The sequence below is a fragment of the Podarcis gaigeae genome (assembly GCF_964106915.1).
Source record: "Podarcis gaigeae genome assembly, chromosome: 12".
NCBI classification, from domain to species: domain Eukaryota; kingdom Metazoa; phylum Chordata; class Lepidosauria; order Squamata; family Lacertidae; genus Podarcis; species Podarcis gaigeae.
In genome coordinates, this window is record NC_139688.1 from 46354025 (window position 1) to 46380964 (window position 26940).

The 26940-nt window shown below is 44.9% G+C and overlaps 1 protein-coding gene across 1 annotated transcript in view; it reads left to right on the top strand.

The window, feature by feature from the left end:
* LOC310828605 (collagen alpha-6(VI) chain-like) overlaps window positions 1-8836 on the top strand; it is a 69794-nt gene extending 60958 nt beyond the window's left edge. The window contains exons 32-35 of the mRNA XM_083706219.1: window positions 905-1001; window positions 3552-4226; window positions 7359-7455; window positions 8171-8836. Of these exons, the coding sequence (XP_083562345.1) occupies window positions 905-1001; window positions 3552-4226; window positions 7359-7455; window positions 8171-8174 (873 nt within the window). The 3' untranslated portion in view covers window positions 8175-8836. The remainder of the gene's footprint in view (window positions 1-904; window positions 1002-3551; window positions 4227-7358; window positions 7456-8170) is intronic.
* The last annotated feature ends 18104 nt before the right edge of the window (window positions 8837-26940 follow it).

The following is a 26940-nucleotide window of genomic DNA, read 5'->3' on the forward strand; positions in this document are numbered from 1 at the left end:
TTGTAGTTTGAATCCATTGCTCCATTGCAGCAGAAGACAACCTTTCTCCCTCCTCTATGTGACATCCTTTTATATATTTGAACATGGCTATCATATCACCCCTTAACCTCCTCTTCTCCAGGCTAAACATGCCCAGCTCCCTTAGCCGTTCCTCATAAGGCATCATTTCCAGGCCTTTGACCATTTTGGTTGCCCTCCTCTGGACACGTTCCAGTTTGTCAGTGTCAGTTTTACTTCTTTTGCATTTAGCGATTATGTTTTGCTCTCTATTTATGGTAGCCAGGGCCGGATTTAGGCTTGATGAGGCTCTAAGCTACTGAGGGTAATGGGGCCCTTTATATGTCCAGCTGTCATTTGTCAAAAACAAATTGTCACTGTTATTTGTGGGGAATACAAGCTATATGGTAATTTATGGACCTAATAGGTATCTAAAGCCATTTGCACATGTTGTCATGCAACCAGTCCATGCAGAATGTAGGCACCCTATATATAGAAATGAGCAAACCAGTGATATTTGAGGGAGCAGGCTAGCAGGCGGGGCTCATTACTTACATCATAGGGGCCTACACAACACAAAACACTGTTGCTGTATGAAGCTTCCTATGCGTAAGGCATAAAGAACTACACAACTTTTAGAACACACCCAAAGGCTGCCCTGCATCAGGAAGTTTTTAATGTTTGGTGTTTTATTATGTTTTTATATGTGTTAGAAGCTGGCCCGAGCAACTGAGGCAACCCAGCCAGATGGGTGGGGAATAAATCTTGTTATTGTTATTGTTACCCCACCCTATACCCGCAGGTCTCAGGGCAGTTCACAAGATATTATTATTATTATTATTATTATTATTATTATTATTATTATTACCTGAAGGTTTTTATCCTACTTTTCATTTTTTCTTTCTAGATGGACGATTCTGGACAGTTTCAAGCCCTTCACATTCCAAGCAAAGGAGATTACACATTGTTTTTACAGAGACTCCAGCTGTGCACTCTTTGTTACGGTACGAAGTATAATCTTCTTGCAATTATGATTTTCAAGAAACATGTTTATTTGATCATGATGAGCCATAAGACTGACAGAGCTTGGCAGAAATCTCTGGTGTTTTAGGAGAAAAGCTCTGTGAGAAGGAGGGTTGATGAGCAAACCGTCTTGACTACTACGCCCTTCTTACGGTAATGCAAATTGACACGCGATGAAAATCAAGGCATCCGATGGAAGTTAAACTTACCAGAAATGTAGTATTGATTAAAGGTTTTGAAAAAGAGCAAACAAGCAGTTATTGTAAGGATATTTCCAGGGGGTGTGGCTGATTTTAAAACAGTTGATGAGTAAGCCAGAGGAGCAACTAAGAAAAACACATCTAAACCTTTATTTAGATTCACTGATTTTAGGTTGATTTTTTGGCTATTATACGATTAAACAGTAGAATTATAGAACTGTAGTACTGGAGCCACCATGAGAATAATCTAGTCCAGCCCCCTGCAATGCAGGAATCTTTTTGCCCAATATGGGGTTTGAACCCACAACTTTGAGACCCTGAGATTAAGATTCTCATGCTCTACTGACTGAGCTGTTGTTTAAAATTAATGATATACGTACATAGAGATAGAAAAGATGTCTCTTCGTCCAAAAATGAACTTTATTTAAAAGGAACAAAATGAATTAAATTCAGGCATTTTCATATAATAGTAACAGATATTCAAGCAATTTTCTTCAACATTTCCTTCTCATGAAATCATTGGCTAACTTGTCCCAATTTACATCTTGCAATGCAGAACCTTCTATTGCTAAATTGCTGAGCTTGTTATATGCTATTGGGATATAGTAGAGATGTAAATTTTGTACTCGTTTAAGGGTCTTGAACGAGCTTTCACGGGTTGCATTTGACATGGGTAATATTAAAATAAGGAAAGAATTGTCTCAATATTTGGAAATGTGACTCTCAAATAATGATTATAGGAGTGCATGGGAGACTTTAGATAATCAAAGTTCCCAGAGTTGATAGAATGCAGGAATGGTCACAATGGTCGTTCTGGTATTCTTTACCATTTTTATGGGATGTTACGCTTTCTGCGAATTTTGTACACCAACCAACCCTGACGTTTTATAATTTATATGAATATTTATCTAAATTTATATAGATATCTCAACAACTCTGAGTCCAGCCAAGCACTAGAAAGGAATGTAATTCAGTCTCCTCAGCACTTCCCCAATGGAGGCTGTGAGCCAATGCAATCCTGAGGAGAATTCTTTCCTTTTTCTTGGAGCGTTCCATTAGTTTCCAAGAGGCAACCTACCCCCTTGTGTGTGGGAATGTTCAGGGAGGCAGCAGAGGAAATATTGTTTATTAATATCCTTCCTAACTTGCGCTAGCAAGTTCCTTTATTTAGCAGAGTTTCACATTCCCCTTTTAAACACACAGTGGGCAGCTGGTTGCAGGCTTGTGTAAGCCTCACACTATTAGGTTCCTGGTAAGTTCTCTTATATCCCTCTTAAAAGAATAAACACACGGCAATTTCTTTTAAGATCATAAAAGAAGTTTACTCACATCATCAGTTCACAGTTGGATCCCTGAAGGCAGACTTAGTTATGAAGTATATGCATGTGGTTCTACCCCATATGAAGGAATGATCCCAGTGTCCTCTGTTGGCTGAAAAACCAACAGAGCATCTCAAGCTAAAAAGCTGGTCCAATGTAGAAGGAAGAGAGAGAGAGAGAGAGAGAGAGAGAGAGCTGCGTGCCTTGTCCTTTTGCTACCTGAACAGGTAAGGACACACCCACCTCTAGTAGCATGCAAAGGAAGTACTGTACTGTATTTTTCGCTCTATAGGACGCACCCAACCATAGGACACACCTTGTTTTAGAGGGGTGACCAAGAAAAAAAAATCTTGCCCCCTCTGCTCAGCACCCTTTCAGCGAAGCGGCAGGAGAAACGGAACCCCTTCCATTTCTCCTCCTGCTTAGCTGAAGGGGCGCTGCACCTTAGCTGAAGGGGCACCTACCCTTCAGTGAAAGGAACCTGAAGCCTCCAGAGCGCAGCGGGAGCTCCAGAGGCTTCAGGTGGCTACCCCTCTCACACTCCAGACTTCAGTGAAGGCAACCCGAAGCCTCCGAAGCGCAGCGGGAGCTCCTGCTGTGCTCCGGAGGCTTCAGGTGGCTATCCTTGAAGCCTGGAGGGCACACCGACCCCTCTCGCTTTCCAGCCTTCAGGGAAAGCAACACGAAGCCTCCGGAGCGTGGGGGCAGCGCTCCCACTGTGCTTCGGAGACTTCACGTTGCTATCACTGAAGCCAAGAAGCCTGCATTCACTCCATAAGATGCACACACATTTCCCCTTAATTTTGGGAGGGGGAAATGTGCGTCTTATACAGCGAAAAATATGGTATATCCCAGCCAGGAGGAAACAGGAAGTTTTCGACTGGCTGGACCAAACATTCCCTCACATGTCCACTCTAGGAAAAGAAGGAATGTTGCACTTGACTGCTGCTTATGTATCACATCCCACATTGTGCAGTTTGTAAACCGATGTCTGAAACGTGTTCGTTTCCAGATAAATGCAAACCAAATGCTGCCTGCAAACGTACCAGAAGATCTCTCCAGCCTTGGGGGTACGTGGACACGGCTTTCATTCTGGATACCTCACAGGCAATGAATCCCGGCGAATTTGAGAAACTGAAAGGATTCTTAAGCAGCGCACTTGACGCTTTTGAGGTTTCCTCTGAGCCTACAGTTTCTTCTGTGGGCGACAGGGTGGCTGTGGTGAGCCACGCTGTGCCAGCTTTCAAGCCCCAGACACAGCAACCGCCAGCAAAAAAAGAGTTTGACTTAGTGACTTACGGCAAGACGCAGTCAATGAAAAGACATATCTGGGAATCCCTTCGACAGTTGGGTGGAGAAGCTGCCCCTGGCCATGCCATCCAGTGGACGATCAACAACGTTTTCTCAGCATCTCCCAACCCGAGGAAACACAAGGCTCTCATCATTGTATCCGCTGGGGAAACGAGTCGTTGGGATAAGGAAGTGTTGAAGAAAGCGTCTCTGAGAGCCAAGTGCCAAGGCTATGTCCTGTTGGTACTATCCTTGGGACCTAAGTACAATGGCACAGAACTTGAAGAGCTGGCAAGTCGACCCGTGGAGCAGCATTTGATTCAGCTTGGCAGGATTCACAAGCCTGAATTGGAATACGCGCTTAGGTTCCTGAAACCCTTTCTATACCTCCTTCGGAGTAAGTTATTGATACGTGATTTTGAAAGAGCTTGCAGCTTTCCATCTCTCTGTTATTTTTAAGTTTGTTCTGTTGCTGTAGCACACTTATGGAAATCTTCTGGGCTCTCTATACCCCTCTGTGCCAGATTAGACATTATTATGGCCTCCTGGGTGTCTCTTTGCTGGTCTGGCCCTCTACTGTTCTGATTGGCCAGCAGACTTGGAAAAGAGGCGAGAGAATAGTTTTCTCTGCTTACAGCATTCATTCATTCATTCATTCATTCATTCATTCATACCCCATCCATCTGGCTGGGTTTCCCCAGCAACTCTGGGCGGCTCCCAACAGAATATTAAAAACACGATAAAACTTCAAACATTAAAAACTTCCCTAAACAGGGCTGCCTTCAGATGTCTTCTCAAAGTCAGATAGTTGATTATTTCCTTGATATCTGAAGGGAAGGTGTTCCACAGGGTGGGTGCCACTACCGAGAAGGCCCTCTGCCTGGTTCCCTGTAACCTCACTTCTCGCGGTGAGTGAACCACCAGAAGGCCCTTGGAGCTGGACCTCAGTGTCCGGGCTGAACGATGGGGCGTGGAGATGCTCCTTCGTAACTGTTCTGTCCCTCTTCTCTCTTCTGGTGGAATGTGATCCTGCTTCCTTCTCCACCCACAAGAAACCCACTCATTCCTAGCTACCCCATGATCAGGAGAAGTTCTAGGATACTAGAACCAGACATTCTACTGATGAAAATAGAGACCCTCCTGTGCAAGACAGAGTGATACTGGGGTGAAGTTTGGCATACCAGCAGCAAGGCCAGGTGGGTAATGGTAGACTGACAAAATCCACACTCAGTTATGCTGCAAGCAGTAAATGGGAACTGAAACTACAGGTGGATGGTTTCTGATGATAAAAGCATCAAGGCAGAACATGCACTACGTGGCAAGTGAATTAAGCACAGTGTAGCATCCAACCCAGTGGTTCTCAACTTGTGGGTCCCCAGATGTTGTTGGACTACAACTCCCATCATCCCTGAGCTCTGGCCTTGCTAGCTAGGGGTGATGGGAGTTGTAGTTCAACAACATTTGGGGACCCACAAGTTGAGAAAGGCTGATCTAACCCATTTTGAGGACACTGAGCCAATTTTATAGCAATACATTATTAGCCCCCGTCTGTGAATCCACGGCATAGAAATCTTAAGCAGAAATCACAACTGAGCGGTAAATTTTATTGTTTATTATTTATTGCAATTATTCATCGTTTCGTATATTTTAAAAGTACTGAAATGTAAAATACAAAACATCTACAATCAGTTAAGGAACAGATAACAAAAAGAAAACAAAATGCAAAAATATTCCTAAAGCGTCCATCTAAGAATTCTGTTTTTTTATATATATATAAAAAGGATAGATGCTACACCAGTCCCTTTAAGCATATACAACAGCTTTTCCCACAGAGGACTTACAGAGGAATGGCCTACAACCTACACAGATAAAAATCCCCAGGGCCTCTCTCTTTGAAAGATAAGCATGAAACCACCTCCATTGTCAGTAAACTACAAGTAGTTCCACTCCACTCAGGAAATCTCTCTCTTTTTTTAAAAAAAAGTAATATTTATTAAAATTTCAAAAAACTTCAAAAATAAGAAAAAGATAATAAAACAAAAAATTACAAAAAACTGGAAAATAAAAACAATTAAAAACAAATCAATTTTTCCATGACTTATCTTTCATTTACTTGTTTCCTTGACCTCCTCACACCTCCCTTTTTTGTATTCTAGTTCAGTTAGTTAATTCAGCAAATCCTTTCCATCTTTGTTTTTATCTTAATCATTTATCTTAATATGTTGTAACTTTACATTCTCACCTGTTGACAACCCATTTTTACATACTCCTTTATAACATTACTGCTAAAACCACATAACTTCATTCCAGCATCCTTCTAACATTCCTTAATTTTACAATGTTTCTGTAGATAGTCTTTAAATTTCTTCCAACCTTCTTCTACCGATTCTTCTCCCTGGTCTCGGATTCTGCCAGTCATTTCCGCCAGTTCCCACTTAGGAAATCTCTTCCCAGCAACCATTTACAAAATGGATCCTTTCCTACCTCCCCTAGAGTGTTTCATATCTTCCGCGCATTCCTTCTTCACAATAACTAGAGATATGCATGATGTCAGCCTTCGGGGAAGCGGCTCCCCCCTCCTTTAGCCGTGGATAAGCAGAACAAAGCAAAAATAGTCTCTTACCATTTAAAGAGATTTTAATGATCACGGCGAAAGAAGAGAGAGCCCATTCTCAGAGTAAAGGTGCTCCCAGTTAAGGTTTACACCCACTGCCCCGCCCAAGTCACCCTCACTACTTCTTCGCCTTGCAACCTGATCTTGCAACCACTGTGCCTTCTGTGCAGCTACCTTATCTAATCTCTGTGACCTCGGACTGATCGGCTGGACACTTTGCAGCGAACCGGAGTCTGTTAACTCTCTCTCTTTCCTGGTTCTTCTTCTCCTAACTGTTCACCACCCAGTTCTCCCCAACTTTTGTCTTCTGAACTATGTCCTTCTGCGAACCACTGTTCCAAATCTATACTGTCCCACAGCTCCTGGGAAGAGTCAGGATCCTGATCGGTAGCAGGGGGGAGGGGGAGGTTCCCCCCATTCCTAGTCTGTGCAGCCCTCCTCAGCACAGTCCCTGACACAGGATATTGAAGAATAATTGCATCTGTGAGCTAAAAGAATTAGAGGGAGGGACTGGAAACTGTCTTTTGGTGTAGGGCCAGGGCCAGATGCAATCATTAGGACTTTCAATATAAGAAGAAGAAGAAGAGTTTGGATTTGATATCCCGCTTTATCACTACCCGAAGGAGTCTCAACACAGCTAACATTCTCCTTTCCCTTCCTCCCCCACAACAAACACTTTGTGAGGTGAGTGGGGCTGAGAGACTTCAGAGAAGTGTGACTAGCTCAAAGTCACCCAGCAGCTGCATGTGGAGGAGAGGGGAAGCGAACCTGGTTCACCAGATTACGAGTCTACCGCTCTTAACCACTACACCACACTGCTGATAAGAAGGGAAATGTGAAAGTACACCCTAATCATGGCAAAATCTATTTCCAAACTTTGTGAAGGTTCATCCCCGTTTCTTTTTCTCACAACAGGTGGAATCAACAGCTATCCGCCAGCTGAACTCCGAACAAAATGTAACAAGGTCATCTCTCAAAAATCGAGATATACTTCAAGGAGTCTCAGTTTCATGTAAGTCCAGCCACTTATTTGTAAAGATTATTATAAATTAGAAAAGTGTCCTCCTTCATCAACAAATAGGTGTCTATGTATACATTGCATTCCCTGAAGAATCCTTTCCCATGGTCACGTAGTATCGGGAATGGAGGGTAGGTTTTTGCCCTTGCGTCAAGATTTTCCCCAAGTATAGGGCTACAGATTTCTCTACAGGAGTTAAGGGGACTATTCACTTATAGGAGAGGAAATGAAAGGGTGCACTTAAGCATACTCTTAGGGAGGGGGGCAGAGTTGTTGATCCATTTCATCGGAGGAGGAAGAATCCAATCATTCAGATCTGAACTGTTTGTGACATTATGCTTGGGACACAGGTGGTGCTGTGGTCTAAATCACTGAGCCTCTTGGGCTTGCCGATCGGAAGGTCGGCGGTTCGAATCCCCAGATGGGGTGAGCTCCCGTTGCTCTGTCCCAGCTCCTGCCCACCTAGCAGTTTGAAAGCATACCAGTGCGAGTAGATAAATAGGTACCGCTGCGTCGGGAAGGTAAAGGGTGTTTCTGTGCGCTCTGGTTTCCATCATGGTGTCCCGTTGCGCCAGATGCAGTTTAGTCATGCTGGCCACATGACCTGGAAAGCAGGCTTGGATGGGATCCAAAAACATCATCCAAACCAAAGGCTATCCTACATTTTCCTGTTCATCTTCCCGCAATGTCTGCTTTCGATATTTTTCAGATGACTGAAAGAGGACAACCTGGCATTGAAGAGAAAACTGACTTCTCACCCTTAGTCAGCTGCAATCAACGGCGATGAGTTTGGGTTTTTTGTTGTTAAATGGCTGTGTTTTCTGGAAACCAGATGTGGCGTATGAAGTTCGTGGAATGGATCCTCTTTCTCGTCTTCATATTTTTTCATATGTGGTCTTTCGTTTCCAAAGATTTAGCAAGGCTATATCTTCTGACGGACAGAATGCCTTGAAAATTCCACTCAACTTAAAGCAGTTTTGCACAAACGTTAAATGTTTTATCATTCCACGTATAAATAACCTCCGTTTTTCCAAACACTTCAATATTTGCACTGATTCATGCCATTTTGTGCCTCTTGTGTTTTAGCCTAATAGCCAAACCCATCTTCTCCTTCGATTCCTTACTTTTTTTTGCCCATTCTTCATCTCCAGCCAGCCATTTCCCCTCCAACCTGAGCCTTTCGAACCTTTATTCACCGTGTATTTTCTTATTTCCCTTATTCCACACCTTGCGTGTCTCTAGTTGTCTCTCGCTCCCCCATTGCTTCATTCCACCCTCCCCACCCCCCAGCAAAGTATCTCCTTTCCTGTACTTGCCCTCCTGATGGCCATGAATGGAATGAAATCATTAAACTCAAATTTGTTGCTGGTTTGGATTTCTCTGTAGCGTCTTTTTATTCACGTAGCTGTTTCACGCTCGCTCTGGTTTGTTGCTGGCTTTCAATCCTGACTTTGTGGTTCGAGGACCCAACCCCCGCAATGTGAAATGAATACACAAGGACACGTGATGTAAGGTTAATGGGCAAGGAAAGGCCACAACTTTATTGATTACAGCAGTGAAAAGGTATTGGCTTAGGCATTGGATCCCTCAAACAAGTGGGTTTATTCACCAGTAGGTGGAGCCTGTTGATGCTAATCCAACTATAGGCTCTCCCCTGCTGTCACCGAGGGTCGTGCCATGGCCTCCCGCCAAGCAGGCATCGGACAGAATACACGACCGCCAGATTCCTTTAACGGAATACCCCTAAAAATTGAAGGCATAGGCGATGGCCACACCTAGCCCTTCGACACACCACAACACATTATTCCAATGCCTAACCTACCCACCAATACCACAAAAGTTGTGACGATTGCTACGAGGTAGGCGAAAAAACCAAAAAGCCTAATGCCAAATGGAAAAACTCCTACCAGGCCCCCTGGACAACCAGGGCGACCAACCTAAGGTCCATAGCAAGGCCAATGACCTAAGCCCTAACTAAAAGGGAGTGGAGGGTAGGTGACTTGCAACGAGACGACGGCGAAGAATGAGGCCGGGGAGAAGCTGGCGCCGCAGCAAAAGGCTGCTGAACATGCCCCCTCTGAGGCACCTAGCCAGGTAAGGTGGAGGCAGGGGGCTAACGCCCCCTGCTAGGGGAAGTGCTCGGGCTCCCGCCCACAACCACTCCCCTCTCTTCCAGAGAGGAGAGTCTTTCTCGAGAGGAACAAAGCAGAGTCCAGCCATCACTCTGAGCAATGCTGATTTTTACCCACCCATGCAAAGGGATGAGTGAAGCAACAACAAACAGGTGGATTGTGCCAGCACACTGATCATTCACACTGTGGTTCAAGTAAGATCGGATAAGTTAGGAATCCTGGCTTATTGCTTACTTGTGCTGTGGTTTGCTGCAGGCTTGTGATAATAGCTTGCTTGGGAGCAACAAGCCATAATCCATCACACTAAGCAATCTCAATTTGTTCCACCCAGCACACTGTATGTTGTCATTCAAGCAGAGATGAGGTGGGATTCCTTTCAGTCTGTATTTAAAGCCGAATGATCAAATTCCAAAACAATTTTGAGAAACAGTCATCTTTCAAAATTTGCCTGTATCCAAAATTTGTGGTGTAGTTCTGCAACCAATGTTTACAGAATTTCGTAGAGGAAAATGTGCCTGAAAATGAACATATTAGTTAAAAGTTTTTAAAGGTGGTTTTTAAGGAGTTGCTCTAAAGTGAGATGAGCACCGCAACCCCAGAGTCGGCCACGACTGGACCTAATGGTCAGGGGTCCCTTTACCTTTACTAAGGAGTTGCTCACAATCCCCTTTTTGTTTCAACCACTCTGAATAATTTAGTATCATCAGCAAACTTAGCTACCCCTTGGCTCACCCCTAACTTGGGATCATTTGGGAAGAAGTTAAAACAAAAACATGTCCCAAATTTATAGATGTCTTCTTCATGCCTTCTGTACAGGCACACATATAGGTTCTGTGCCTATGTAGACATCATTCAGGCTAACATCTGCTGTTCTCCAGATGTTGCAGAATTACAATTCTCATCAGTCCTAGGCAGGAAAGATTGTGAGAGTTGTAGTCCCAACAATATCCTTAGCTGTCAACAAATTCTTCTTCCACAAGCGTTTCTGGAACCAGTGTCTGAAACCACTTTTCTTCTGCTCACTGTTCTTTGGAATTTTGTTGTGATAAAGCTGCCTTGTTAAGCCATAACACATGGTACTGAGGATATGGCTGATGAGCTAATGACAACTGTAGGAGGCAGATGTTTATAAGTGAGTAAGGGACTAGTTAGGGCACTCAGTCAGTTTGGTAAGAGCCCTTTTTGTATTTTATTGGCGGTTCGAATCCTGGCGATGGGGTGACCTGCCGTTGCTCTGTCCCTGCTCCTGCCAACCTAGCAGTTTGAAAGCATGCCAGTGCAAGTAGATAAATAGGTACCGCTGCGTCGGGAAGGTAAACAGTGTTTCTGTGCGCTCTGGTTTCTGTCACGGTGTTCCATTGCACCAGAAGCTGTTTAGGTCCTGCTGGCCACATGACCCAGAAAGCTGTCTGTGGACAAACGCCAGCTCCTTCGGCCTGAAAAGTGAGATGAGCGCCGCAACCCCATAGTTACCTTTGACTGGACTTAACCGTCCAGGGGTCCTTTACCTTTTTGCGTGTCGAGGTCCCCAAGCCACCCCAATAAAACACAATTCACACAGAGTTTTTGTTTAAGGTTTCTGGCATAATTTTGGCCACAACTTTATTAAAATACAGAATGTGAGTGGTTGCTTAGGCATTGGTTATGACTATCTGTCCCCGCATGGGGACAGCCTGACATTCGCATGACTGCAAAGTCAGAAAGGGAAAGACATTTTGGGGAGAACGATGGAAAAGGGGACCTTCTCTCAGCTCTCCCCCAAATGCTCCCAGGGGCTCTTGCGTGGCCCTAGCCCCTTGACAGGGGTTCGGACAAAAGCATGGCGAGCCCCTGGGTTCCTTTAATGGAAAACCCTTGCAGCAGCAGCATTAGAGGGGCAGGCACAGCCAATCCATGCCCCTCCACCAACCAATTCATAGAACCAATGCCTAACCGCAACCTTACAAGTTGTGACGATTTGCTATGCAGTAGGCAAAAACCAAATGGCTCCAGCCAATCAGCCAATTGGACAAAATTCCTACCGGGCCCCTGCCCCAAAAGCAGACGGCCCCATGACAGGCATAGCAAGGTCAACACAAACAACCCTAATTAATAGGGAGGGAGGGAGGGAGGGCAATCCAATGCGCGCAGCGAAAAGAGGCTGCACGCAGAGGCTTTTAATGCTTCTGGCTGTCAATCACAGAATGGCAACATCAAAATCTTCCCAACGACAAGGGAAGCCAAATCGCAACAGTGATCAACAAATTTAGACCCGCCCAGCAACAGTGGGGTGTCTTGTTAGCCCCCACTGCAACACGTGCTCTCCATGAAGGAGAACACACTTTACCTTTTACAATAGCTCTGTAAACAAGCAATTTGGTTTCCCTGTGAATGTCTTCAAACCCAGAGGAGGATCAATAGCTAAATGGCTGAGCACGAAATATGGGAAGCTGCCTTATATGGATCCTCACAGCAGTGTGGGTTACAGTGCAGGATAAGTGGCTGGTCATCACTGGGACTCGTGGACATACACAAGAAGGTGTGGAGGGGGCAGGTGCTGGCATTGTTCAGTGGAATCCCTGATCTGGTAGTGTCATGAACTGGAGCCAGTGTGGTGTAGTGGTTAAGAGTGGTAGTCTCGTAATCTGGTGAACCGGGTTCGCGTCTCCGCTCCTCCACATGCAGCTGCTGGGTGACCTTGGGCCAGTCTCACTTCTTTGAAGTCTCTCAGCCCCACTCACCTCACAGAGTGTTTGTTGTGGGGGAGGAAGGGAAAGGAGAATGTTACCCGCTTTGAGACTCCTTAAAGGGAGTGGAAGGCGAGATATCAAATCCAAACTCCTACTCCTCCTCCTCCTCCTCCTCCTCCTCCTCCTCCTCTTCTCCTTCTCCTTCTCCTTCTCCTTCTCCTTCTCCTTCTCCTTCTCCTTCTTCTTCTTCTTCTGGAAGGACTATGGAGAAGAGGAAGAGGATCACGCCAAAGGGTGTAGCACAGACTGGGAAACACTGGGGCAAGCAATGGATGAGGAAGGAGTGGTTGGTGTAGGAAGTACGGGGTGAAAGCGGAAGACGTGGGGATGGCCAGTCAGTGCACAGGAACCAGAGCAGCAGGACCCATCACCAGAGCCCCTGTCTCCACAAACACAGCGGGCTCCGAGGCGTCGGGAACAGCGTACATTCATGGGGAAATTGATGGTTATGTTTAGGGTTGTTTGGTTGTTTGCCACCTGGTACTCTCAAAGCTATGGTTTTCCCAGTAGTGATGTATGGAAGTGAGAGCTGGACCATAAAGAAGGCTGATCGCCGAAGAATTGATGCTTTTGAATTATGGTGCTGGAGGAGACTCTTGAGAGTCCCATGGACTGCAAGAAGATCAAACCGATCCATTCTGAAGGAAATCAGCCCTGAGTGCTCACTGGAAGGACAGATCGTGAAGCTGAGGCTCCAATACTTTGGCCACCTCATGAGAAGAGAAGACTCCCTGGAAAAGACCCTGATGTTGGGAAAGATGGAGGGCACAAGGAGAAGGGGACGACAGAGGACGAGATGGTTGGACAGTGTTCTCGAAGCTACCAGCATGAGTTTGACCAAACTGCAGGAGGCAGTGGAAGACAGGAGTGCCTGGTGTGCTCTGGTCCATGGGGTCACAAAGAGTCGGACACGACTAAACAATTAAACAACAACAACTCTCAACTGGAGGGACGTGGGTGGCGCAGTGGGTTAAACCACAGAGCCTAGGACTTGCCGATCAGAAGGTCGGCGGTTCGAATCCCTACTACGGGTTGAGCTCCTGTTGCTCGGTCCTAGCTCCTGTCCACCTAGCAGTTCGAAAGCACGTCAAAGTGCAAGTAGATAAATAGGTACCGCTCCGGCGGGAAGATAAACGGTGTTTCTGGGTGCTGCTCTGGTTCTCCAGAAGCGGCTTAGTCATGCTGGCCACATGACCCAGAAGTGTACGCTGGCTCCCTCGGCCAGTAAAGTGAGATGAGTGCCGCAACCCCAGAGCCGGCCACGACTGCACCTGATGGTCAGGGGTCCCTTTACCTTTACCTTTATAATCACTATTGGTAGCAGTATTGAGAGTTTCTGCTTTCAGCATTCTGCTTTCAACAATATTGTTGGTTGATTGCAATTATAAAAGACTAGAAATGCAGTAAAAGTACATCTGTAATATCTATTTATTTGAGTGTTCTGAAGGAGGTAGGTATAACTGTGTCATCACTTTAATAGTGCCTTTTTTAAGCGGGGGGTGGGTATTGCAACCAGTGCATTCCAGTTGTCCCCAAGTAACACAGCCACATGCTATTCTAGAAAGTAGATGACTAGATTCATGTCACACCAGCAGCAGACCAAACATGTGGGCGATGTATCAAATAAAAAGAACATTTGCAGTGTAGACACCAGATTAACAGGCGTACGTATTGTTTCTTGTAAACAAAGAGCAGAGAAGCCCTGACACTGGATTAAACAGCAACCTTTCATTTCAGATTTTGTTTTTGTATTCCTTTTAATGCCTTCCAGGTGATAAAGGAAGCCCAGAACACTTAGGAGACGAAGCAAGTAGACTCTTAAGCTGCAGTTATCGCCATTTCTAGTCTAAACAAGAATCTTTCAGAACTCTGGCCATGTTTTAAAGATGTTCACAGAATGTGCCCTCTTGGGACCTGGTGACTATTGTGTGGCAGTGTCACATGAGTTCCTGTTGATGATATTTACTTCAATCTTGAGAAAGCCATCACTTTTCCTATTTTCTGTCAGATATTTGGAAATGCACTGGGTATGTGGGTGTGGAAAAGAGAAATAGAGGAAGACAGCACAAGAGAGAGCATTAAGATAATGTCTGGCTCTCCCTCCTGCAGTTTTTAGGATTTTGTGGAAACCTCAAATGTTCTTTACGGGTGTATAGAAAATTGGGGTTGCTTGTGCGTAAGTGGCCATTGCTCTAGGCAACGTTGCCTGGCTAAACCTTTCCCTGGCTGGACAGCCCTTTCTCCATGGCTGTGTCAGTCACTGGCAGAATCCGTCAGTGGACGTTTCCTGAACTTCTTCCAGCATAAAAGCTGGACGTTTCCTGAACTTCTTCCAGCATAAAAGCTCTTTGACACCAAGTCTCTGCCTAGCCTCCCTGCGTGGAAGTTTTCTGCGCAGAGTGGGTGTGGCCAGCGGAGGTCCTGGGCTCTCCCCGCTGGTCTCTGTGGAAGAGTCTTGGAGCCATCTCTCCGAAGTCCTTCCCGGCTCCCTTTTCTTCCTGGTGTCACGCTGATTTCCTTCCTCAGAGGAAGTGTTCCCTCTCTCCCTACTGGGCCCTTCTCCTGCATCACTAGGGAGCCTCACCTCCACTCTTGGCTCCGATGGCAGTTCCCTGACAACGGGTTTTAGCACATCACACACACACACACACACACACACACACCACACATGTTGCTTTCATTTTTTTTATAATATTTTTTATTAGTTTTATGAAATACAGAAAAAAGAATAAAGAGCATATTATAAAAGTAGAGAAAGAAAGTTACAAATTTTCTTGTTCTTTTTTCCAAATCTACTGGACTTCCCCGCGTCCTCCCAACCCTGCATTCTCTGTGATACATAACATCAGCAATTTGTTAACTTGTTTCAATACTTGTTGTATCTTTCATTTTATCATGTTACCCAATTTCAAATATATTATAACCCAAATCATGTACGTTTTCATTTTAACACAATAAAGTTGTCTCATTATTCTATCTCTGACTTCTTGTACCTTAATTTCCATTTCTTTAGTTTAACATTACTGAAGCTAGAATTTCCTAAAAGGTGCGTTTTTTAACATTCATACAGCTTATAATGTTTTTCCAGATAGTCCTTAAATTTTTTCCAGTCCTCCTCAATTGTTTCTTCTCCCAAGTCTCGGATTCTGCCAGTCATTTCGGCCAGTTCCATGTAGTCCATCAACTGCGTTTGCCATTCCTCCAGTGTGGGTAGATCTTGTGACTTCCAATATTTTGCAATCAAAATCCTTGCTGCTGTGGTGGCGTACATAAAAAAAGTTCTATCCTTCTTAAACACCCTCTGGTCCACCATGCCCAAGAGGAAGGCCTCTGGTTTCTTAGGTAAGGTAAATCTAAGTACCTTTTTTAGTTCATTATGAATCATTTCCCAAAAGGCCTTCACCTTCGGGCAGGTCCACCAGAGGTGAAAGAATGTCCCTTCCACCTCCTTACATTTCCAACATTTATTATCAGACAGGTGATATGTTGCTTTCAGGGGTGCCAACTTGAATAAAATATTGGAGAGGGCTCACATGATAGAAAGTGTCCTTTCATACTGCATCATGCTGTGGTACGCTGGTTTGACATCAACTGATAGGAAGTGTCTACAGAGGGTAGTGAATACAGCACAAGATATTATGGGCTGTCCCGTGAATCCACTGGATGAAATAGCGGACGAACGTTGCCCCAGGAGAGTGAGGAAAATTCTCAGGGATGATTCACACCCTGGCCGGCACTTTCTTGATCTCCTGCCCTCAGGCAGAAGATATAGAAGCATGATTAGTTGCACCAACAGGGTAAAGAACAGCTTCTATCTGTGGGCTGTTAGGCTGCTGAATGAAAAGATAACAGGGCAACTGACTTTTTGGGTGGGTGTGTCAATAAACGAGGGGAATTAAGACTAAGAGAGCTGAGTGGGGGGTGATCGTGTGATCTCACTGTATACAAGGTGTACAAGTGACAATAAAGTATTTCATTCATTCATGATGGGGCACAGACACACCATTTTGAATGGCAATGCCATTTACTGGGGGGGGGGGGAACCCCTCAAATATTTTATTTAGGGGGGCTGAAGAGACCTCAGCCCCTAGGAGTTGGGTCCTATGATTGCTATTGTTAGACAGCCGAAAGGCAGGCTATAAATGAAGTGAATTAATTTAATAATCTGCTGTAACCACATGGGTGGCTTTTGCAGAGGTTCCCTGGAACCTCCTTGAATTTTTTTTTTGGGGGGGCCTTGTCCCCCTGGCCCCCACCAGCTGGCACCCCTGGCACCTTGCCTATCTGCACCAGGTAACTGTGAACCTGAGGGTGAGCTTCAGAAAGCCACTTACGACTTCAGGAGGAGGCGGTGTTGCGGGCGTCATGCCCCCAACACTCGCGCGGAGGCTGGCTCCCAGCCCCGCACGATCAGGGGAATCCCCTGCTGCGTCATTCCCCTGGCCAGCCAATCGGCTGGCTCAGGGGGTGTGACTTGCCGCATTTAAGGCAAGCACGGCAGAGCAGCGTCCTCTTTTCCCGCCGATCAGCTGGGAATTTACCACCCACCCTTCAAGGTTTCTCTTTTGACCTTGCTATGGACTTCGGTTGGTCGCCGTTAAGGGGCCTGGTAGGAATTTTTCCACTTGGCAAATTGGCACCAGCCATTGGGTTTTTTCGCCTACCTCGTAGCAAATCATCACAACTTCCGCGGTTTGGCGGTTAGGCATTGGTCGGGGTACTGTTATGTAGATGAATGGGGGGAGGAGCGCCATCACCTCGGTTTCTGAAGGGTAGTCTGGTAAAGGATTCCGGGGGGGCGTGGCCCCGTCCGAAGCCTATGGAGGCCAGGGCCCAAGGCACACCCCCGAGCGGTGACCCCGGGGGAGTGCCTAGTAGATGTGCATCAGCAGGGGTCCCCCTGCTGGTGCTAACCCTTCCCGGCCTTTCAGGCAGACAGACTGAAGCCGGATAGTTGATTAGGACCAATGCCTAAGCCAATACCACTCAACACCTGTAACCAATAAAGTTGTGGCCAATTTTAGCCCATTATCCTTAATAATGGTGTATTGTGTCGTTATTTCTACTGGTGGGAGGCGGGAACTCACCACACAAGCTGGCACGGACTCCCAAGGTGCATACCTCGACAGTGGGCTCTCTGCCCAACAGCTCTTTGGCCACCACCTCCTAACTCGCTTGCCCACCAGCTGTTTCCCCGGCACTGGAAGAACCAGAACTGGTCATTCCTAGACCCAATAACTGCGCTACACTTTCAGGAATTCCTCATAAGCAGCCAAGTCTACATTATGGCACTTGTCTGTCTGCTTTAAGCCAGCCTTCGCTGTTTTGGCTAGAGCTGATGGCAGTTGTCGTCCAGAACATCTGGAGAGCCTCCGTTAACCTCTCATGGCAAGAGCCTGTTTGCCGTACAGCTTCCATCGCTCCCTAAGCATCCATGTGGTTTTGATTTTATCGTACATAAAAAAGTTACATGTGGGCTAGTGTGCTGAAGAAACTGCCCGAAATTCTGTCAGCACTTCGAAATATTATTATGGCCTTAGCGAAGCTAAGATGGCATCATTGCTCAGCACCCTTCCACTCCCCCAAAAGGACAGATTATGCCATAGTTGCAAATGTGAACCTTAAATAAATAACTCGGACATATTGGGTGGTGGTTTTATGTCACATTCTTAGGAGTTCAATCTCTAGCTGTGGTAGGGAGCTGAATAAAGCATTTAGGATTCAAGGACACTTTCCAGCCATGCAGAAACATTATTTTTAATTTTAATTTTAATTTTAATAATAATAATAATAATAATAATAATAATAATAATAATAATAATAATAATGTTTATTGAATTTTCAAAAGTTTGACATATATGCTTCAATACATAGTAAATTTGACTTTTCACGACTTCCCACCTCATTTTCCATGGTACTTTAAACCCCCCCACTGCACATTGCATTCTGTTTCTTATACCAACTCATCAATAGTGTAGTCTCTAATTCTTTTCGTTGCTCATAATTCAAATCCTGCTCACGAGTTCATCAAACGATAATATTTCCTTAAATAGTCTGAAAAGGCCTTCCATTCTTCCACAAAGAGAATTGTTAGATTCTCTTATTTTGGCTGTTAACTTTGCCATTTTTCTGCACAGCCCATCACCTTACTTATCCATTCTTTTTTGTGGTGGGAACTTCTTCTTCCTCCCATTTTTGTGCAAGAGAATCCTAGCCGCTGTTACGTACATAAATAAGTTAATCATCTTTTTCCTCTTAATCATCTCCTTTCCTCCTAAGAGAAAGGTTTCTGTTTTTTGAGGGGTTTTTTGCTATAATAATAATAATAATAATAATAATAATAATAATAATAATAATTTATTTATACCCCGCCCATCTGGCTGGCTTCCAAAAGAAATATTAAAATACTGTACTACATCAAACATTAAAAGCTTCCCTAAACAGGGCTGCCTTCAGATGTCTTCTAAAAGTCTGGTAGTTGTTGTTCTCTTTGACATCTGGTGGGAGGGCATTCCACAGGGAGGGCGCCACTACTGAGAAGGCCCTCTGCCTGGTTCCCTGTAACATGGCTTCTCGCAGTGAGGGAACCGCCAGAAGGCCCTCGGTGCTGGACCTCAGTGTCCGGGTAGAACAATCGGGGTGGAGGTCAGCACCAACACTTTGAATTGTGCTCAGAAACGTATTGGGAGCCAATGTAGATCTTTCAAGACCAGTGTTATATGGTCTCGGCTGCCGCTCCCAGTCACCAGTCTAGCTGCCGTGTTCTGGATTAGTTGTAGTTTCCGGGTCACCTTCAAAGGTAGCCCCACGTAGAGCGCATTGCAGTAGTCCAAGCGGGAGATAACCAGAGCATGCACCACTCTGGCGAGACAGTCCGCAGGCAGATAGGGTCTCAGCCTACGTACCAGATGGAGCTGGTAAACAGCTGCCCTGGACACAGATTTGACCTGTGCCTCCATGGACAGCTGTGAGTCCAAAATGACTCCCAGGCTACACACCTGGTCCTTCAGGGGCACAGTTACCCCATTCAGGACCAGGGAGTCCTCCACATCTGCCCCCCAAAAACAGTACTTCTGTCTTGTCAGGATTCAACCTCAATCTGTTAGCCGCCATCCATCCTCCAACCGCCTCCAGACACTCACACAGGACCTTCACCGCCTTCACTGGTTCTGATTTAAAAGAGAGGTAGAGCTGGGTATCATCCGCATACTCATGAACACCCAGCCCAAACCCCCCTGATGATCTCTCCCAGTGGCTGCATGTAGATGTTGAAAAGCATGGGGGAGAGGACAGAACCCTGAGGCACCCCACAAGTGAGAGCCCAGGGGTCTGAACACTCAACCCCACTCTCTGAACACGGCCCAGGAGGAAGGAGCGGAACCACTGTATGACAGTGCCCCCAGCAGCCCCTCAAGATGGTCCAGAAGGATGTTATGGTAGATGGTATCAAACACCGCTGAGAAATCCAGCAGAACTAGGAAACAGCTCTCACCTTTGTCCCTAGCCCACCGGAGATCATCCGGTGCGACCAAGGCAGTTTCAGTCCAGTATAATCACTCTGAACATCTTTTTTATCTCATTATATATCATTTCCTCAAAGCCTTCGCTTTCTTACAAGTCCACCACATATGTATAAAAAAGGTTCCATCTGAGCAGGCAAAAGCATTCAAGGAGGATGTGAAGTAGGGCTGATCAGAGATGTGTCTTAAGAAGAGTTGGAGAGCTGGATATTCCTTGTGAGAATATCCATGAGAAGACCCTTCTGGGAGGCCTAAGAGGACATCAGTGAGGGTGGAGGAATCCCCAAAGAGACTGCAGGCGAAGAGGGACTTTGCTTAGGCCGCTCAGCCTCCCCACCTGGCAGCTGACATGCGGGATAGCGCAGCAGCAGCAGCAGTAGTTGCTTTTCTGTGCGACCTCCAGCCTCTAGGTGGCCCTAGAGCTTCAATTCTGGTTGTGAGGATTTTTGGATCCAGGATTTTTGGCCTAGATTGGAGAGTGGCAGAGAGGGTGTTTAGAGAGTGTTCCCCACTTATGCATTTTTACACTTGCGTGCTTAGGGGCCCGGAACGTAACCTCTGCTTAAGGGGGGGCATCTGTATATTTATTTATTACATGTCTATGGTCATGCAATAAACAGCTACATCTCAATTAAAAATAGGTACCAAAATCAGAAATCGGTGCAGTCAGCCAACCTTAAAGGTAAAGGACCCCTGGATGGTTAAGTCCAGTCGAAGGCAACGATGAGGTTGCAGCGCTCATCTCATTTTTCAGGCCAAGGGGGCCGGTGTTTGTCCACAGACAGCTTTCTGGGTCATGTGGCCAGCAAGACTAAACAGCTTCTGGCGCAATGGGACACGATGACGGAAGCCAGAGCACACAGAAATGTCGTTTACCTTCCTGCCACACTGGTACCTATTTAACTACTTGCACTTGTGTGCTTTCAAACTGCTAGGTTGGTAGGTGCTGGGACAGAGCAACAGGAGCTCACCCTGTCGTGGGGATTCGAACCGCTGACATTCCGATCGGCAAAGCACAAGAGTCTCAGTGGTTTGGACCACAGTGCCACCCGCGTACCTTTTTCTTAACCTTAAGGATTGTCTGAGGACCCACTTTAGTTGGTGATGTGTATTATTTCAAATGGTCCTAAGGGATTGTGCTTTTTGACTAGTATATGTAACACCTCACCTCTTTTGAAATGTGGTAAGCTAGTTCAGCTGTATCTGCAGGGCTGTCCTGCTTATTCTGCTGAGTGGGCCCTGGAATTCCACCCTAAAGTCCTGTCCAAACATCATCTTCGATGTACGTACTTGAGGGATGGAGAAACTGCAGTCCTCCACGTGTTGTTGGACCACAACTGCCATCAGTATGGCCAACTGGCAGGAATGATGGAAGTTGGAGTCCAACAATATCCAGTCTCACAATTTTCTCCGCCCCTGATGTAGCAATCCCAGCTCTATTGAGGTTTTGGCAGCCTCCTTAAGACTCCCTTATTCACCCAGGCATTTGCTGGCTGCTAACTCCTAGCTTGGAAGAAAATATATATTTTTGTCACAGTAAGTGTAGTTTTACTGTGGCTTTAATATCTGGATTTTTTTTAATGACACATATATTGCGAACCGCTCTGGGACCATCCAAACCAAGCATGGTATACAAACATTTTAACTGAATTGAAAGTACACAATGATCTGCTTATTGTTTGCTCTTTACTACATCCTTCTGTGAAGTTAAAATGTCTCTGGGGTTCAGTATAATGTTTGGGGGGCAGGAGCTGATGTCCTTTTAAAAGGAGGCTGTTTCTCAGGAAATCCATGACTCACACAAAGCCAATTCAAGGAGAATTCTTAAGGATCAGCCAGGGAAATGCCTTTTTGCAAACTTCTTTCTGACAAAAAAAAGGCCACGAAAAGACCTCTTCAGAGACTATATGGCAAAAAAGTGACCACATGTTTCGTAGGAAGAGGTGGCAATGGGGAGAAATCAGTGGAGTTAGTCAGAAAAGGGGCAGCAATATTTGGCTCGAGAAAGTCTTCTTAATCATAAATGATTTTCAGTAGAAGGTTCATGAACTTGGCCTGAGTATGGTTGACTTAATTTGAGCCTGGTGCAAGATTTATGATCACTGCTCCTGCACGTATTGCGAGCCAGGCTGAAGGAGAAGGGGTGTTCAAAACCAGCCTTGGTTTATGAAGGAGTCAGTCCTACTCAGGAAAACGCCACTATTGCCCTATTAGGGGTGAACCTGGCGGCATCTGAAACAGAGATGTGTATCATACCCCTCAAGGGACACGGGTGGCGCTGTGGGTTAAACCACAGAGCCTAGGATTTGCCGATCAGAAGGTCGGCGGTTTGAATGCCCACGACAGGATCAGCTCCCATTGCTCGGCCCCTGCTCCTGCCAACCTAGCAGTTTGAAAGCACGTCAACGTGCAAGTAGATAAATAGGTACTGCTCCAGCGGGAAGGTAAACAGCATTTCCATGTGTTGCTCTGGTTCGGCAGAAGCGGCTTAGTCATGCTGGCCACATGACTCGGAAGCGGTACTCTGGCTCCCTCGACCAGTAAAGTGAGATGAGTGCCGCAACCCCAGAGTCGGTCACAACTGGACCTAATGGTCAGGGGTCTCTTTACCTTTACCTTTATCATACCCCTCAACTGCCCCGATTCTGCTGAGATGGTAAAGCCTTCATGGTTTCTGACTTGAAATCAAGGTGTCCCAATTTTGAGGCTTTGTCCCCAGCTCACAGCACTTCCCCAGCAACAGATCCTGGACTCAGCTACACAGCAGCAAATAAAACTTTTTAAATGTGTTGCAAAGTGCAATATACAAATGTGAACCTAGATGGCAACAGTGAGTTATGCAAAATTCAATTTATTTTTTTAAAAAATATATTTTTAAAGAAAACATTTTCACAGCGTTTTTTTATATGTGTATAGATTCCACCCCTGCCTCTCTGCCCCTCACAACATGGTGACCGGCTCTGATCTTGGCAGCATGGCCAGGGTGCTGCTGGGAGCCAGAAGCAGAGAGACTGAGGGGACGTGGGCTTAAAAGGGCCATGGTGCAGATCATGAGTGGCTGGCAAGATGGGGGATAGAGAGTGGGAAAGGGAAGGAAGGCTGGTGCCCAGTGCTAGGGTCCCATGTGGTAATGTGCAAGCTAAGGAAGAAGAAGAGGAGGAGGAGGAGGAGGAGTTCGGATTTGATATCCCACCTTTCACTCCCCTTAAGGAGTCTCAAAGCGGCTAACATTCTCCTTTCCCTTCCTCCCCCACAACAAACACTCTGTGAGGTGAGTGAGGCTGAGAGACTTCGGAGAAGTGTGACTGGCCCAAGGTCACCCAGCAGCTGCATGTGGAGGAGCGGAGACGCGAACCTGGTTCACCAGATTACGAGTCCACTGCCCTTAACCACTACACCACGCTGGCAGTAGCACCTCTGAGCATGTACAGAGTGCACACACGTCCGTCCTTCTCCTCAGTCAGAAACACCTTGCACCTTTCCTCTGAGGGTTTCCCTGGACTGAATAAATGCACAAAGCTACTGGTGGTATTTTCCAGGAGAAAGTCTTCGCAATAGCCTGCTCTTGGATGTATTTTTTTTTTTTTTTTTTTTTTTTTGCAGTGGGGAGAATGAGTTTAATTGAGGAGGGTATTTTAAGAGCATTTGAAGTAGTTATTTCATAATTGCCAGAGATATATATGTGTTCTTGATGAAAAAGAATCACATGTTGACGGGACGGCGGGACAACCGCCCTCTCTCGATGGCACCCATACAAAGCAAATGTGCCTTTCGTTCCATCAGATGTTGAGCGCAGTCCAGAATGCAATCTTTCTGTGCTTTCAGCTTTCTGTGATTCTTCCTGCAACATTAGAGATTAAAGGGGACGAAACACTGGAAAGATATCTAAAGGAACAGTCAAGCCTTGCAACACCTACTTCCAAATTTTCCACATTTTGTTTCTAAAACAGAAGATACGGTCCACACCGATCCACTGGCAGAACGTGAAACAATTTTTTACCGGGTCAGCTCTCAACAAACCTACATACATTTCAAGTGCTGCGCTGAACTCTGCGTTCTTTGAGGTTTCATTTCCCTGTGAAAGGGGCTTCCCTATTTTTCTGCCTCATTGTCAGGGAACTTCAGATTTTCTTTTGAGTTTCCGTGAGGACAGGGTTTTGACTGCCCCTGTTTATTTTAAGGTAGTAGAGTATGCTGAATGTCCCCTGTTTTCCAGGAAACATTTCTTCCATATTCTGTAGCCTCCCTGGCTACCCAATTTGTAAAACCTCATGATTTCTCCCCATCCCTCATCTTTAGTTGTAAAAGTACCCAGAAAGTGCAGATCACTTGGAAGAGGCTTTGTCGAATGAAAGGACACCCGCAAACATCCCTCAGCTGCCTCAAAACTAAGGTGAGGAGAGAACATTTCATTTCATCTCATTTTCATTTCACTTTTAATTTGTATACCGCCTAATAATAATAATAATATTTTATTTATACCCTGTCCATCTGCCTGGGTTTCCCCAACAAAATATTAAAAATACAACAAAACATCAAACTTTAAAAACTTCCCTAAACAGGGCTGCCTTCAGATGTCTTCTAAAAGTCAGTTAGTTGTTTATTTCCTTGATGGGAGAGCATTCCACAGGGCAGGCGCCACCACAGAGAAGGCCCTCTGCCTGGTTCTCTGTCACCTTGCGACTCGCAGGGAGGAAACCGCCAGAAGGCCTCGGAGCTGGATCTCAGCTGAACAATGGGGGTGGAGATGCTCCTTCAGGTATACTATATTGCTATGCACAAGGCAGTATACAGCAACAAAAAACACAACAAAAAACACACCCCTTACAGTAAACTGATCCAATACAATGCAGTACAGCTGGTTTAAACTGGTTCTCTTATCTCTTCTGTCAAGGTCATGTTGACTATAAAAGTAAGACCAGAAGGAGCCTGGGTTTCACTTTCTCTTTGTATCTCCTTTCCTTCTGGTGTTATTGTAAGTTTAAGTTAAGTCTGCTGCAACTGGTTTTCTTATGGACAGTGCCAGTCCTGAGTGTATTGGATTTGTAACCGTTGTGCTCATTTGCCTTCAGTAGCAGTAAAGCTCTGCTGAATGAAATACAATTGCCTCTGGTCTATTTTTGGGGAATCTTGCAATGTGTTTAAGTTTTTACTCTGCTAACTATACGTCGGAGTTCTGCTCTGGATCATATTGAGTAGAATCTCAGTGACAAACAGAACAGCTCTTCTTTTGTTATCTCTGTGGATCTGATCTCCTGGGTGACATGGATGTCATGAGACAATTGAATATGCATGCGTACTCTGTCTGTTTCCCTCCCACCCTCCTACCTTTGTGTGTGGCCCTGGGCACTGGCAACCCATGCTATGCCACTGCCCGCCAGTGTAGTAGCCAATTCTGAGCTGGCTAGACCAATGGTCTTACATGGTATAAGGCAGCTTTCTATGTTCCTAACACATATTTAAAGCACACCACTTGCCCCTCAGAATCCTGGGAACTACAGTTTACCCCCCGCAAAGCTACAATTCACAGCACCCTTAACAAGCTGTGGTTTCCAAGATTTCTGAAGGGAGCTATGTGCTTTTAATGTTATGATGTGGTAGATGTGACCATAGATGAAAGAAGACTTCAAACATGCTTTTTCATCATTTGAACCTTAAATCTCTGCAGTCCGTTACTAGTCTACTGATTTTATTTTTGTGATGCTTGCAATAAAATGGTTGGATTTGGCCTGCATAAATACAACAGTTTGAAGAACTTCAGGATTAATTGGGTGCTAAAAGACAGAGCAGGGCTGTTCTTTTCCCTCACAGAACACTTTAGAAATCTGCTGCAAAGTAAGAAATGAATCAAATCTGCAATGTGGATTTTAAATATCCAGTGACATTAAACCTTGAAGGTTTTGAAGTAGTGTAACCATTCTTTAAAATAACCCTGACAGTTACAGCTTTCCATTTTGAAAAGAGTTGATAAAAGGGGGTTGTTTTTTTCAAAATGTTATTATAATCTATCATTAGTCACATAATACATATTTGCAAATTGTATATTACAAATCAAAACACTTTATACTAGCAGTGAGTGCTTAGCACTTCCGGAGAAGTTGAAGTAACCAAAAAACACTGAGATTTTTAGATGGATATTGTAATTTGTGAATTTTAGGACAGATGCAGGGCTGAGCGCATCTGATAGCATCCAAACTTAAGCAAAAACCACCTCCTCTGCCTCTGGAAACCACATTTGTAATTGTCACAACAAATGGGGAAAAGTCGTACCAAAGTCATGATTTGGTCTGCCATCTCGTTTCAAAATTACACAAAACAAATTACCCTGAAAATCCCTGAAGTAGTAAGGACTTGCTGAAACAACTATTGAACTAGAGTACAAAAAAGGGAGGTGTGAGGAAGTCAGGGAAATAAGCAAATGAAAGACATGACATGGAAAGACTGATTTATTTTTAATTGTTTTTTTTCGGTATTTTGTATCCTTTGCTTTTTTCTTCTCTTTTTTTCTCATTTTTTCTTTCTCATTTTTGTAACCTTTTTGAAACTTTAATAAATATTATTAAAAAAGAAAAAAGAAAATCCCTGAAGTAATTGACTATAGAATAACAAAAATCAAAAAATAAACTAGAATTAAACAAAGACTTTACGAGATGCCGGCTACAAAACTAAAAAAACAGTTTTTAACATCAGCAGTCAGGAGCGCTTCAGCCCTGTTTTTGAGTCTGTTTGAAACTTAAAACCTCAATTTCTCAATAGGGCTATGTTTAAAACTTTTTTTTGAGTTTCTGCCCTGTTTTTGAGTTTGTTTGAAACTTCAAACCTCAATTTCTTATCACTACTGCTTGGTTCTCTTAAATAGGGCTATGTTTAAAACTTGTCATTGAGGTTTTCATACCTTTTTTGTAAACTTGAGGAAGCATTTTCAGCCCTGCTCTTGAGCTCGTTTGATATCACTTAAAATCTTATTTATTTCCTTCTGAGGAAACTGATTAGTTCAGTGAAACGAATTTTGTAGTCGGCATCTCGTAAAGTCTTTGTTTAATTCTAGTTTATTTTCTCGTTTCAGGGATTTTCACGGTAATTTCTTTTGTTTTGTGT